Source organism: Pseudorasbora parva, chromosome 4 (assembly GCF_024679245.1).
Source record: "Pseudorasbora parva isolate DD20220531a chromosome 4, ASM2467924v1, whole genome shotgun sequence".
Lineage (NCBI taxonomy): Eukaryota > Metazoa > Chordata > Actinopteri > Cypriniformes > Gobionidae > Pseudorasbora > Pseudorasbora parva.
In genome coordinates, this window is record NC_090175.1 from 26972904 (window position 1) to 26989088 (window position 16185).

The window sequence follows — 16185 nt, forward strand, 5'->3', positions numbered from 1 at the left end:
GTCTGCGAGCTTACGGCCGCTTGAGTCTGATCAGACGGGCAGGCCCCCCTCGGGGCCTCCCGGGTAGATCAGTCCATAGGCCTTTTTTAGGCCTCCTGAGCACCCCTGTAATAAATGTGCTCGGTAGATCCTAGGATCGAGCAGAAGAGACTCCCCTCGATGGCAAGGGTAAGAAGCACTAAGCTGAGTACTGCTCTCCAGGATTCCCGTCTCCGAGTTCCGGTCTGAGGAGGACACTGCCACTTTGCAGTCCCTCAGTCTGGATGCTCATAAGTAGAGCGATGTCCGGAGGCTCTGTTTTGACAGACAGGGTTGGCCAAGCTGGGGTGTCCCACAGAAGTGATGCCAGGTGAGGCCTCCCTGGTGGCATTCGGTGAAGGGCTTTCCCGAATTAGTGACGGCTGGTGGCGCCCTCGGGTCCCCTAGCCACATTCCCTTAAGGGACTCCTTCCTTCGAAAGTAGTAGGTCCCAGGCCCTCGAGCAAGCCGAGAGTAGGAAACCTCAGTTAAAACTTGTTTAGGTTCTCTCTTAGGCATATAGCTTGGGCTATGACCGTAGGGAATGATGTCACTGGCAGCCTGTGTGGCTAGAGGGGGAGTGGTTCAGACTTTCCGCGAACACTCGTCCAGGCAGTTCTCACTGCCAGTAAGGGGCGTGCACTCCCCTCAGCATGGCGGCATGGGTATATCGTTCCCCGTAGCGTCAGCTGACGCAGCGCGAGTTCCCTTTCGAAAGGGAACGTCCCCGGTTACGTATGTAACCTTAGTTCCCTGAGAACAGGGAACGAGACGCTGCGTCACATGGCCATGCTTCAAGGTGTGCCTGCCCACAGTCCCTTCAGACGAAGCGGATGTTGTCATGTTGGCACGGTGCCTTTTTATACTTCCTGGTCGCACGGTGATGACATCACCAGCTGCCGACGGTCAGTAGGATTGTGATTTGATAGCGATTTCAGACACCTGTCACGCTGAAGGCGTTCTCCGTAGCGTCAGCTGACGCAGCGTCTCGTTCCCTGTTCTCAGGGAACTAAGGTTACATACGTAACCGGGGACGTTTTCTCTGAACAAAATTTTACCGGTCCAATCAGAGGGAGTGGCTGAGAACGATGACATTGATGTCGAGCGCTAGTTTGAGATGTAGTTCAGTAACGGCGGCGGAGAAATAAACCCTTGTCAATGGAGAGTGGCCAGACTCTATGTACATATGAAATGTACGAGAGTCTGGTAAAACCAGGCTAGTGAACATGTGCACATTGGCCTGAATAAAACAACATTTTGCTTGTGTTTATGTCTAACTTAGAAAAAAAAAGAAAAGAAAAAAACATACATGTAATTTGAAAGATGTCATCACTGAATTTTGTGCCAAAGCAATAATACATGATCCACAGTTTAGCTCATATAGACTACTCTGCCCTACAAAACAAAAAGGCAGTAACTGCATTTTTGGTCAAAAATGAGTTATTATCATTTTCATGACATTCAAGGCATCCTTTGTTATGTGACAAAAAATATTATCTCAAATGTGTGTCGTTTTGGTGAAAAATGGTAGTCGTTTGTACAGTAACTGCAAAAAGGCCTAGTGAAACAAAGCATGAGTACAGTAACATCCATTACTGTATTCTTGTTTTGTTTTACCCAACAAAAAATAACCGTGTTGCTACGCAGCGCAGTTACTGTTTCCATGGTGAACACACACAGCTGATTTAGCGGCATCCTCACGAGACGGTTTTAACATTTGCGATTTCACCCTTCTAACTTCCCACAAATTTTGTTTGAGATGGCACAAAGCAGGGGAAAGAAGATGGTCGAACTGGCGTTGAAAAGAAAATACCCGGAGAATGGTAAGTAACAGTGACAGATTAAACATTTAGAGGCTAGGCTATCACAATATAAACACCTGTCAGCCGCCAGGGCGGGACTTCCTCTCAGAGGTCCATTCAGAAAGCATTATGCTAATTAACAGGCGATGTTTCAAATAGCTTTGCTTACCTCCCCCTGATCCTCCCTGCTCCTAGCTGTAACTTTATCCTCTGTAACTTCACATCATCGCCGATGCCATGTCATCATTTTGTTGTTCATGACACAAAGTTATAATCCAATCAGCGGTGGAAAAATATTCAATAACTAGAAAAGCACTCGGAGAGCATAATAACCGCGGTCAATGTAGCATTACAAATTCCAAATGTCCCGTGTTCCGGATCACCACCAAAATGTAGTCATCTGTTCCTTGTCCTAATACCCATGTTGTCCGAAAATGTCATCCAAATCCGTACAGTACTTTTCGAATTATCTTACTAACGAACAGACAGAGAAACGGCAACAGGTGTCTGTTCAACTTAAAACGCACTCTCTTCGCGTCCGCTGTTTGAAGACTATGTCCGCTGTTTAAAGACTATGTCCGCTGTTTAAAGAAATTAGTGAGTTGTGAGCAAAACTGACACCTTTCTCTTTACTGTAAGCATCATGCTTTCAACAAAAACAAACTTCTGCAGAGCGAGTCGGCAGTTATTTACGACCCCCCTTAGCGCTCAGGCTCAACACATTGGTTCCTGTTCCTAAGCATTTATTTATTGCACGGTTTGTTCTTCTAAATATAAAATTATATATTTAATTTGGATTCCCCTTAATTATATTAACCTATGAAAATGTTTCCCTCTGCATTACTGCAAGCTTCTGTTTTATCCTATTATTGTAGGATAATACAACTTACAACCTAATGTAACTTATAAAGCCAGGCTGCGTTTTTTGTATGTTGGCTTTTCTTTCTTCATTTTCATTAAGGGTTAAAAATTATTAATTTATTATTGTGTTAGTCATTATTTAGGCATTTATTAATTAATTAAACTTTATTAAAATTATTCCCTGTACAATTAAATATTATGATATACAGACATCGATATATAGCCTACATATGTTGATCAGAGTGAAGATGTTGTCCTGTAGGTCCATATAATAATAATTAATAATAAATACTAATAATACTAATAATAATAATAATAATAATTTGTTGCAGTAGCCTACACAGACAGACAGACAGACACAGACAGATGTGGATTTACATTCATGCCACTAATTTTCTCTCTTTTTCATTTAAGATACACATGTAGGTATTCCATCAAAGAGGCAGCAAGTCCTGCCCCCCGCTGAAACAATGGAGTGGACCATCCTGGACACTTTCCTGGATACCACCAGCGTGGACAGCTTATATGATGACATTACAGACCTAGATTATGTCCCAACCCCTACGATGGCACAGACTGAAGTGGAACTTGGAGACCCAGGAGAACAAGTGCAAGAGCCCCAGCCAGAGCCCCAGCCAGAGCCCCAGCCAGAGCCACAGCCAGGGCCACAGCCTGATGTTGAATCACGTCGACCACCAATGAGAGAGCCATGTGGTGCCAAATGTCGAAGAAGGTGTACAGACCATATTTCAGAGGAAAGACGGAGGGAGATATGGAGTCAGTACTGGGAGATGACCTACACAGAAAGACGATCATGGATGTTTTACTCAGTTACCCCAATGCCAACCAAAAGAATAACAACCGGCCCAGAAAGTCGCCGTGGCCGCTCATTTATCTACCGCCTGCAAAACCAGAAAGGAGAGCCAAGACAGGTCTGCAAAATGTTTTTCCTGTCATCATTGGGCTACCACCCTAAAAATGACAGTCTCGTTATTTCCATGATGGGGAAGTCGAACACCAGGCCACTGGTTCCATCCAAGGACCAGAGAGGAAGGCAGGCTGCAGTCAACAAGATAGACGTGAAGACCCTTGATGACCACATTGAGTCCTTCCATCCTTGTGTGAGCCATTACAGACGGGAGCATGCCCCAAATCGACGGTACCTGCCAAGTGACATCACAATTAAGATGATGCATTCAGACTACCTGGATAAAGGAAACGCCTGCTCCTATGAAGCATACAGGAAGATGGTAAAAGACAAAAAAATCAGCTTTGCCAAACTTGGGGAGGAGCAATGTGAGGACTGTTTGGAACATGCAGAACATGTGAACTGCCACACAGGGGAGACTGAAAGCTCAGATTGCCCAGAGTGCCTAAGGTGGAACAAACATAAGCAGTCTGCCCTAGAGAGCCGCCAAAGCTACCAGGCAGATGCAGAGAGGGACTGGCCGGACATGACATCAGTTCGGAGTGTGGACCTCCAGAAGGTGATAATGCTGCCACGGATGCCAGGAGTCAAGTCAGCAGTATTTACTCGTCGCATCGTGGCATACCACGAAACATTTGCCTCAGTGGGGAAAAAAACAAACAAAAAAAACACCATCTCTGTATTGTGGCACGAGGGAATGGCTGGGCGAAGTGCCGCGGAAATTACATCAGCATATACAACTGCATTGGAGAAGGAGCGGGATGTACGCCACACCATATTCTGGGTGGACAACTGCAGTGCACAGAATAAGAACTGGTGCCTTCTATCCTCACTTGTCACTCTTGTGAACAGTGACACCATTTCACAGGAGGACATCACACTAAAGTTTTTTGAGAGGGGACACACGTTCATGAGCGCAGACAGTTTCCACCATGGTGTCGAGCAGCAAATGAGGAGCCGTCCAGGTGGTGTGGTCTACGACTTTGAGGACTTTGTGAGTGTTGTGGCAAGCTCCAACTCCAGGAAGGTGGATGTTATCAAATTGGAGAATGCCAATGTGCTAGATTGGAGGGATGGCCACTCCACCGTCAAGGTCAAGAAAGCGCAAGCACCAAAGCTTGGGGAGATGGCGGAGATACAGGTGCGGCGTGGCTCCAAGAGCCTCTTTTACAAGCTGTCCCATACGGAGAATGAATTTATGGAATTGGACTTCCTCATGAAGAAATTCTCGCTGAAGGTGCCCACTCTTTTGCGACCACAGAATAGAGGGGTTGAGGAGGTCAAGAAGAGAGACATCCTCTGTAATCTTTGTCACCTCATGCCACCAAACAGGAGGGTGTTCTGGTATTCCCTGCCTGTGAGCAATGTTTTGGAGGATGAGGAGTAATAACCATATGAAATGTGGTGTTCATCAATTATTTGTATTATTATTATCATCATTATTTATTTATTTATTCATTCATTCATTCATTCATTTATTTATTTATTTATTTATTTATTTATTTATTTATTTATATATATATATATACACACACAATCTATTATTAAATGTATGTTTACTAATTTGAAATATCTGTCCCATGTATTCATTTCATTCAGTACTTTATGTTTATAAACCTACTGAAACAGATACTGCACCATATAAAATCATCAACTTGTTTATCTTAGTTATCATCATAAGAGTACAAAAAGCGTTAGAAACACTTAGGCAACATGATTTTGTTTTGCTCTGTTGAATTGGAGTTTAACTTGCCTATATTGCTCCAAAGAAAAGTTGTTTTGCAATGCTTTAACATGAATGTGATTTGTAGGTATAGCAGATACTACATTACAGATTGAGAAACACCCCCAGAGACACATTAATCTAATACTCACACATAATAATGTGGTCCTATTCAAAATAAATTGTCCCCATTTGGGCCTTGATACAGCTTAGCAATGTGAGACTTTAAGCAGCCGTTTCAGCACCAGAACAGCTTCCGGGTGGAAAATATTGACCTAAAATGGTCAAATTAATTTGGGTTTGGTATATCCATGTTCAGAAAAACAAATGGTTCCAATTATTTCAAATACAGTAAAATACAGTAATATATCTAACACACCCAGAGCCCAAGTTGTGGCAAAATAGTTCTTGGAGAATCTGTAGTTACTGCCTTTTTCCTTGGCATGGTGCCACGTTTTTGGTAAGTAATACAAAGCAAGAATACAGTAACTGCAAAATAGGGGTAAAATACCAAATTAAAAATGAGGATTGATATGTACAAAAATAAAACTAATATAAAGTAACAAAAAAGCCACATGTCCAATAATCTACCTACAACTACTTAGGCTGGATGACAGGATAACTTTAAAGTCATTTTTCTCAGTTCTGCACTCTGCGTAGTTACTGCCTTTTTGCTTTGTAGGGCAGTACTGCTGTGATTGCTTTTGAGCTGCTGTTGTTTTAGAAGTAGATTGTTTGTACTATATTTCATGTTGTGAACATTCCATTTTTTTTTCTTTTTTTTTTTTTGACATGTTGTGTTTAAGCATTTGTAAATAAGACCAGAAAGATCGATTGTTTTGGTATATAGGGTAAGAATGTATCAGATGCAAGTCATCATGCTTGTTTTCCGCTAGTTTTTAAAATATATTAACAATGAAACTACATTAAATATTGAAGAGGTAGGCTATTTGTACAATTACACTTGATACATACAGCTTATCAGCTCTCAGCATACACCAGGAGGCTGCAGTCCAACACACAGCACTCATGTATTGTTATGAAACAAAGAGGTTGCATTGTGTCTCAATAAGTGGGGAATATTACACAGTCACGTTATCTGAAAGAATTATTATATTCTCACTACTTGACATTTAATTGTATCAATGCACACTCTGTGCTTTGTGCCGAAAGATTTGGCTTAGTCATCCCAGCCTTTAAAAGGTTCAGTATGAACATAATGGACCATGTAGAGAGGTTAAGTCCACATTTTGGATTTGCTGCTGGATTTTCTATCCTCCTCTCCTGCTGAGAGTCCATGGTGCAGAAGAAAGGAAGAAAAAGGAATGCCCACTCATTGAAAAGCACTGATTTTCCAAATGTTTTCTGGCATCTCACAAGGAGTCCCCGCTGGTGAACAGCTTACAATAATATAGCAAATGACTGCTGTTCAGTTAGAAACGTCCTCTCTTTCCACTTCACACCCTCAGGGACCACCTTCTCTCCCAGCATGCAAGGTATCGATCTTTAAATATTTACCTTGAAAACGTCTGTAGGGTCATGCCATGACTCTCCCTACGCGTGAAATATTCACCATTCCTCAATAATTAATGACTCAGTCCTTGCATTGGCCTAGCATGAATGGAGCTCTACAGACGGTGTTGTGCATGTTTTATCGGTTGGTGTAGCCTGGGTATTGTTTAGGCTGTGACAAAATGCTGGCTCAGGTTAATTGGGCTCTAGGCATTGGCAGCTGAGGGATTGAGAGAGGAAAGAAGAAAAGATTTTGTGTCAAAAAAATCCTTGCTCCCTTCAGGCCAGAAAACTGAACTTCTTTGGACCAGGAAAGCGAGGGACATTGTGGTAAAGTAGCTTGGTGGTCTTGGCTTTAGGGGAGTCAGTTTTCTAGGTGGTGATATTATTGATTTGCTCCTTCACTGAAACGTCTGCAATGTCACGGCCGCCAACCCTTAATTGGGCACGGAAATGAATAAGACTTGTGCGACAAATCCCCTGTAAACCCTTTCACACTCTGTCAGCTGCACATCAGTGGTTATGCGATGGGGATCGTTTGCTTACAAGCTAAATTGTGCTTGAGTATCTGTCCTGCTGTTCTTCCAAGCTGCTTCAGGCTCAGGTTAAGGACATTATAACACACAGACTAGCAACACTGGGCTGGCATGTATTGGTCAATTGCTTTTAACGGTTATGATGAAGATAAATGTAGTTTCAAAATATAGTTTAAAACACATGTGCCACAAGTTCTTAGATATGGACTCTTTACACTGGTCCGCTATGGTTTTGTTAATCAATAAATCAACCAACTGAACATTCAATCAAGAAATAAACTGATCTGTATACAGTTAAGGCAAAATGTATAGCAATTGTTTCTTTAGCTAATTTTAATTGAGAAATTTGAACAAGCAGTAAATTATTGTTATTATTTTATTTATTTTTTCAGTTTGCTCAAATTGCTTAAAGGTGTGGTTCCGTGTTTTTTCTAGGCTTGGTTGTGTTTATGGGGCGGAGTATAACTGTTGTGTGCGCTAGGAGAAAGAACAGAGGATCCAATTGCGAACAAGATACAAGGTTTATTCTCTCAAAACACCAGGTTGAATGATCAGAATGTCACAGAGGCTGATAACAGCAAAGTCATAAGTTGGTAGCTGGGCACTGAGCGTCCCTGAAGCAGGGAGGCAATCGGGCAGACACGGACAGCTGGAACCGGAACCGAATCAAAGCAAGCCCCACGAAGAACACAACGCCACAGGAACACCAGGACACGCTGAAACAATCTGACACAAGACTGAGTGAGACACAGGAATATCTGGGCCCGGTAATGAGGTGCAGCAGGTTTGAGTGATCGGTGATGAGTAATCAGTGACCACGCCTCCAACAACTCCACACAACACAGACAGAATGAGCCGATGAATTCATGAACCGTGACAAAACATGAACCGTGTTAATCCTTATTTTTATTTTTTTATATCCTGTATTTTTCTTATATTTTACCTTAATTCCACACCGTTGTGTCCACTGTCCTTTGAACGGCTCATTTCCTTCCTGTCTCTATGAAGCCCATCCCTCCTAAAAACGCAATGGTCTTAGATTGATTAGATGGCCAAATGTAGTTTCATGAATTTTTATTGGCTGAAGTGGCAAGCACAGGTTGTTTGCAAATGCTATGCTTCTTACCATTATGGGTTTGAAGTCACATCTGCGGTGTAAATAATGGCGTCAATATTGCCTTGCCAATTTGAGCCTGAATCAGACCTAGATATAGCAGGAATGAAGGTCAAGCAGAACCTCTGCATGCATGGTAGTTAGTAAATGGTAAGTATTTAAAGTATTTTTGTTGTGTCACTGTCACTGCTGTTAGTTATCTTTTCATATTCTGGTTAAAGTTAATAAATAAATAAATAAATAAATAAATAAATAAATAAATAAATAAATAAATAAATAAATAAATAAATAAACGATGTTCGAGGGTGTGATTACATATAGTATTACATATAGATTACAAGTTCATTGGTGTTTGTAGCCGTTCGTTGGAGAAGTATGAAACTATTTAGTCATCTTCGTCCTCGTCCTCCCCATCGTCATCCTCTGGATCACAGTCTTCGTCATCTGTCTTCACCCAGGAAAGTCTGTTGTTATTGTCTACCCACTCTACGTGTCAAGATTCACCTTTTAGTTCATCCTGTGTCCGTAACCTCTAACCATCTGTGTCTTCGTCTGTGTCTGACAGCCACGCTCAAAATTGCTTAAATCACTTTTCTTTACATTTCTAACATCCAGTTTGGAGTTCAGGAGATTAGGCTTGTTTGAGATGCGCCTTGCCTTGCCTGAAATAAAGGCGAGACTAGGCGACTGCAGTGAGGGCAGGAGTGAAAAAAGTGCAAGAAATTCGGACAGTTCTCTCCTCTCGTAGTGGATCAGACACCTGCGAGATCAGTTGCGGATATCACGGGATTCCCACTCGTGAACTTTGTTGCTGATAAACTGGATGTAATTTAAGTTCTGTTGCTTTTATATAAAAATAAATATTGTGAACAAGACGCCCAAAGTTTTTGTTATTTCCATTCGAAAAACCTGTTTATCAAGCATTTTTACTTTAATTACATACATGTTTTTATATATTTTTATAAATAATGACAACAATCACATAACCCACAGAGAGATTGCACTGTCCGAGAGTTTGGGAATATCCAAACTCTACACATAATTTATACACATTAAAAGAGGATATCGGAGGTTTTAAAATCAAACACTTAAAAAAAGATCCATACATCACGGTTGTTTAAACCAATGAGCATTAAGCTGTGTCATCAGCAAGTCGTTTCCCATCATGCTTTCGGCCAGCACAATCGGTGGAGAGCAACTGCGCTCGTCTGCAGAATCCGACACATCCACTTTTCGCTCGCGAGAGATTTTTGACATAGACATGACATGACGTCAGAGCAAGGCAGTCCGCCCTTTGACACATTTCTAACCGGCATGCATCTCGTGCTGATCACCGGTGATCGGTTCTGCGCAGATTTTGCTCATCTCAAACAAGCCTATTGTCTTGACCAAGGCCCCATTTACACTGCATGGTTCAAGTGACCCAATTCCGATTTTTTCCTCTCATGTGGCACAGATCGGATGTGACGTGAACGTGTATGCAGTAAAAAAACGGATGAATTCCGATATCCTCAGATCGGATTCAGGCCTCACTCATATGTGGTAATAAATCCAATATGAATCGGATACGTGCATTAGCATCTGCCATGTAAGTGGTCAAATCGGATATTCCCCAGTAAATGCGAGTCGTACGTCATTGAAAAAAGGACGGAGGCGAATGATGTCAACTCAGGTGGACACAAACTGCGATCAAGGGCCAGTGTTGCCAAGTCCGCGGTTTTCATGCGGAATTGGGATACAGTTTTGAGTTGCAATTGGACGGGTTTTGTTGTGAAAACCTGGCAACCCTGTCAAGGGCTCTCCTCTTTTTCTCTGCCTTAGGAGAGAAATGTTTTGACAACTTTAAAGATGTGTGGAACAGTGCAGACAGCAAAACATTGTGCAATCGTTTTGTCTGCGTCCATTGCATATCGCGCATATCGCATTTTACTTCCTTTCACCGGTTAAGTACGTCTTGGGCTGTTTTGCCAGTATACAGTGTAAATGCAAATATCGGATACGAGTCGCTTTTGAAAAGATGATGTAAGCGGGTCGTCAAAAAAATCGGATATAGTCAACAAATCTGAATTGTGCATCAAGACCTGCAGTGTAAATGCAGCCCAAGACCACACTAAACACTTTGAAGCAAATGCCATGTGATTGGTTGATTAAATAATTGCAATAATGAGAAATTGAACAGGTGTTCCTAATAATCCTTTAGGTAAGTATGCATGTACACACACACACACACACACATATATATATATATATATATATATATATATATATATATATATATATATATATATATATATATATATATATATATATATATATTAATATATATATATATATATATTAATATATATTAATATATATGTAAATATATATATATATATATATATATATATATATATATATATATATATATATATATATATAAATATATAATAATATAAATATATAATAATATATATAAATATATAATTTTATTTATTTTTGCAGGAGAGAGAGAGCAACCGGTTTCAGTGAATCTCTTCTACTTCCAAAAGTTCATTCATTCTCCTATCTTGTTTATTTAAAATAACATTTTAAACCCTCACTCATTTCTACCCCACAGATTTGCTCTGCCGTTCACCACATGAGCCATCCACAGATCTGAGCTGGCTTGCATAGAGCTCATGAATGTATTCACAGTCAGAGTTGCGTTGATCCACACATCATAGAGTAATGTCGGTGCTGCCGTGTGCTTGGCCTTTAAAGTGCCAGTGGTTTTGAAGACAGAAGCAAAACCTTTGTGGCTAGGACATAGGACAGAGGCTCATTACACAACAAAGCAGAGCTCTCTGCATGGTCCCATCATGAAGAATAAACATGAGCAACAACATTTCAGTTGCCACTCTTTTATGGGCCTATAAAACCGTTCTAAAAGCTTTCATCTTTTCTGACAAAATCATATTTCTTAAATATAATATTCTTACATATACTCACCTAGCAGTTGCTTCAAATAATTTAGGGGTGTGGTCCTGGTCAAGACAATCTCCTTAACTCCAAACTGAATGTCAGAATGGGAAAGAATGGGACAGAAAGGTGATTTAAGTAATTTTGAGCGTGGCATGGTTGTTGGTGCCAGACGGGCCGGTCTGAATATTTCACAATCTGCTAAGTTACTGGGATTTTCATGCACAACCATTTCTAGGGTTTACAAAGAATGGTATGAAAAGGGAAAAACATCCATAATGCAGCAGTCATGTGGGGGGAAAGGCCTTGTTGATGCTAGAGGTCAGAGGAGAATGGGCCGACTGATTCAAGCTGATAGAAGAGCAACTTTGACTGAAATAACCACTCGTTACAACCGAGGTATGCATCAAATCATTTGTGAAGCCACAACACGCACAACCTATAGGCTGATGGGCTACAACAGCAGAAGACCACACCGGCCCATCAGAGGATGGGCACATGGACTGTTCATTCCCGTGTGTAAAGCCAGAATACACGAATGAGAACTTGCACGCACTGTGAGAAGATTTGTCTCTGCGCGCTCGTCCCACTGCTCACAGCGCGCAAATATTGAGTTATCTTTCAAGTCTTGCGCTTGAACGGGCAAACTCACACAGAAAGTATGTCGACAGTCCATCTTGATGAGTATCCAAGCAGACATAGTCTGAATATGCCTTAAGTGAACTCTATACAGTCGAGAAAGACAAAGCAGGTTGTTATGTGTTGGTTGATTGTTTGTATTATTCTATATTTTTACTTGTTATTCATTTGTTTATTTTTCCCCCTTTTCTATTGGTGCACTTTTTGTTTGTTGATTTTTCGGAATTAAAAGTATGTTATAAATAAAATATATTATTATTATTATTATTATTATTATTATTATTATTATTATTATTATTATTATTATTATATCCCTGCATTAGGTCTTAAAGGGGCAGAAGCATTTACTGCTGTCTGCCAAACACAAGATCACTCACTGCTCTTGACTGAATAGCTTATGTATGTTTAATAAGGATTCATCTTTAATTTGAAAAATGCAATTATTTTACATTTTATTACTTTATTCAATTTCTCTACCTTAGACCTTCCTGAAAAACCCGAAAAGCATTGTTTATTTTATTACACTCTAAAAAATGCTGGGTTAAAAACAACCCAAGTTGGGTTGAAAATGCACTAACACAACAATTGGGTTGATTTTACCCAACGGTTGAGTTGTTTTAACCCAGCGGTTGGGTTAAATGTTGCTTAAGACAACCCAATTGCTGGGTTAAAACAACTCAGCCATTGGGTTAAAACAACCCAATTGTTGGGTTAGTGCATTTTCAACCCAACTTGGGTTGTTTTTAACCCAGGATTTTTTAGAGTGTAATATCTTTGCTCACTAGTATTAATTGTGCTGCTGCTTGTATTTAAGTTATTTGTTCTTATTTTCTTTATTTTTATTTGCCAGTAGTCCTTTTTTTTCCCTGAACATAGTAGAACCTATGCAATCTATGAAAACTTCAATAATTTGAAGCTATTTAATGTGACTTATAAATGTAGGTGTTATATAGTCATAGTTTTACTGTTGAATACAATAATTGAGTCACCACACCACAAAAAGTAAAAAAAAAAAAAAATCACCATGCACTGATCTATCTTACATACTCCAGAGTGGTTCTTTTATCAGGATAAGAAACCAGCTCAGTCTGCTTGGAGCGAAAACGTCTCCTTTTTATGCTAAACATATTTTATTTACCTGGCAGTCAAATGCTCTGAAATATGTTTCAGCAGAACCCACATCATTTACTGATTCAGGGTTATAATTCAGATTCTATCCCCTGGAGCCCTTGACAATACAATAAATAAAACTCTTGATATGCAGTATTCAAAGCTTATTTTTTGCCTATAAGTGCCATTTTCTGAGCGTGTTGGTAGGTGAAGATATGACTCACGAGAGAGCTAGAGGCTAAGTCTGATCTGTTTGTGAGGGGTTGCTTTTTTGTGTGTATATAGCATGGGTAATGTGCTCTAAAAGAGAGGAATTCAATTAAACACTGATATGACCCATTTTTAAAACTAGTGTTTTGTGGCACCATGCAAGGACACAGGTCCTGAGGTTTAATGAAAAATAAACAGATGTCACTATATTAAACAACTCAGTCAGACATGAAGACATCCCTGTTGCAGGTTTTTGGTGTTTTAAAGCTTTTGACCGCAGATAAGAAAGGGTCAGATTACTGATGTAGGAAACAATTACATTTTTGCCCTGTCTTTTAAGATGCATTTAATTCTATAGCTTTGATCTTTGACTACAATAAAAACTGTTTTTCATTTATCTCTCATCTTTTGCTTTGATTTTTTATATCCTCTGTCTCTGTTTATTAGTTGATTAGTTGCACCTTCATCTTTCTGCAGTCAAATTAATGATTTCTCTCTATTTATCCTAAAGAATGCAGTCCGCAAGTTTACCTCTCTGTCACCATCACTGTTTCAAGATTTGTATTTGCATTTATTGGTGGAATTATCATCTTTATGCGGGTTGTGCATCAACGTAGCTCCTCAGCATTAATCTAAGGAGTATGTGAGTATGTAATCTTTGAGAATTATGTGTTGGGATAGGGATCTATTTTCAGAGACCAATCTACTTCGTGTGTTTCTAAACAAGCCAACTGATATTGGCATGCGGTCTAAGCTCCGCCCGCAGCGTGGGTATAAATACGGATGTGGAATACAGCATCCTCGCTTTCTACATTAGAGCCAAACATTACTGCAAGTCAGTGTTTTCTTGTTTATATTTCAGTCAGAAGAGGATCTCTGGAAGGTTTTAGTGATAAGGCGCATTACATCGGTGGCCGCGAGCGTGTTTCCTGTTAAAAACAAACCAGCTGTTTTCACAGCTTGCTGGGTATTCTTGAGTGCTTGCAGTGGGCTTGCACTATTGAACCACTGCAAGCTACGGCCATTCCCGTGTGCCTCGGCACTGATAAAGAGCAGTTTTCCTTTTCTAAAAGAGCAACACAGTTTTTCAAACCTGGAGACAATTTTTTCCTGTCCTTGTTTGACAGCCACAATCACTCTCACATCTCACATGTAAATATATGAGATCGCGTTCGTGGGTGATTCATGTTCTCTCAGGAGAACTTGGTCACGTCGCACATTGTTTGTCTCACCCTTCTCGTATGGGCTTGAACGCTCACCACGGCGTGCCTTCGAGTGGCTGGCTGACAGCGTGGGTTGTCAAGGCAACCAGCGCGCGTCACTTGTCGCTCTAGATGCACGGTCGAGACGATTAAACCTCTAATGGGGTTGAGTCCCTTTGCTTATTCTTCGGTCTAGTTCCTTTTCTGGTGCACCGGAAAAGGGTTACTTCGTCTAATAAACCCTGTTGACCTGAGGATTACAGTTGGGCTTCCCCACTGGCTACATCCCCATGGACCCCCACTCCTCTATCACATTACAAGCATGCTGAGACTGTGTTTGTGGGTGGTTCAGGTTCTCTCACGAGAGCATGACCACATTAATGCGTTGTTCGCCTTGCCTTTTTTATAGAGGTTTAAGCATTTAGCATTTAGAATTTTTGACACTCGTGGTCCAGAAACATCACATGGGGCTAAACCTGGCAGATATGCGTGAGCCCATCAAAGTTCGGTTCCTCAAAGCCCCAGTCTGTCAGGCTGGCCTCTGCAGTGATGCCATAGAGAACTTCGCCCAACAGTTCTTTGTGGCCCAGAAGCAGACGGTGGCGAACAAAAAACAAAAATGTATTTTTGCCCCGAAGACTAGATGCTGCCTTCAATCAGTCGTCGGTCGCAGCGCATCCGCCCCCTTGTCGCCGAGGGCTTCCCCCCTGCATCCGCCTCTGCCCCTGCTAAAGCAGAGCAGTAGCCTCCACTCGGACAGCGAGTGCAAGGGAGGTGCCCAACCTGTCCAGGGTCCAGATAAATCTGCTGGCAAGCTTAAGTGCAAGGGCAAGTGGCCCTGGAACGGGTAGCCCATTGAGTAGGGGATCTGCTCTCTGGGAGGCGTTTTCCGCACCTCTCCCTCCCAGAGGAGGACTGGGGTGGGGGTATATGTTGGTTTCGGTCCTGCCACTGGCTCTCTGGAGTCCAGCGGTACCCACATTCTCAGTAAACGAGCAGTTTCCTCCCTCCCTGGGCCTTGCCACTCCTTTCCTCCCCTCTTTTTACCTCAGTCTGTTGGGCCTTCAGGTCAACCCAGAGAAGAGCCAACTCTGTCCCACACAGAGGATCTCTTATCTCAGTCTGGAGCTGGATTAAGGGTGGTTTACACTCCTGTTGCATGCTCTGACTTGCCCGCCATCTCCCCCTTTGGAGTCAGAAGCATCTAAGGTTGCTTTGTGCTATTCACATCCCAGGTGCACTACACCGGACAGCTGACGAGCTCTCACGGTAGGCGAAACCTCCGGGAGAGTGGCGACTCCATGTCCAGATGGTCCAGCTGATATGGGGCCTCTTTGGAGCTGCACACGTAGACCTGTTTGTTACTCCAGAGTCTACCCATTGCCAGTTGTACTATTCCCTGACCGGGGGTACCCTCGACATGGATGCGCTGGCACACAGCTGGCTGCGGGACCTATGCAAATATGCATTTTCCCCAGTGAGCCTTCTTGCACAGACACTGTGCAAAGTCAGGAAGGACGAGGAGCAGGTCTTGTTCAAGGCGCCTCGCTGACAGATATATGTAGAGCTGCGGGCTGGGTGGCACCTAAC

General features: G+C 41.7%; 1 protein-coding gene across 1 annotated transcript; it reads left to right on the forward strand.

Moving 5' to 3' along the window:
* Positions 1–1464: 1464 nt before the first annotated feature.
* On the forward strand, positions 1465–5089 carry LOC137073991 (uncharacterized). Its single transcript, XM_067442708.1, has 2 exons — positions 1465–1841; positions 3096–5089. The coding sequence occupies exons 1-2, from the start codon at positions 1778–1780 to the stop codon at positions 4994–4996; spliced, it is 1965 nt and encodes a 654-aa protein (XP_067298809.1). The 5' UTR covers positions 1465–1777; the 3' UTR covers positions 4997–5089.
* The last annotated feature ends 11096 nt before the right edge of the window (positions 5090–16185 follow it).

Coding starts and splice junctions, on each gene's coding strand:
- LOC137073991 (XM_067442708.1), top strand. CDS start 1,778: ATGGCACAAAGCAGGGGAAAGAAGATGGTCGAACTGGCGTTGAAAAGA. Junction 1,842..3,095: donor AAGAAAATACCCGGAGAATG/GTAAGTAACAGT, acceptor TTTTCATTTAAG/ATACACATGTAGGTATTCCA.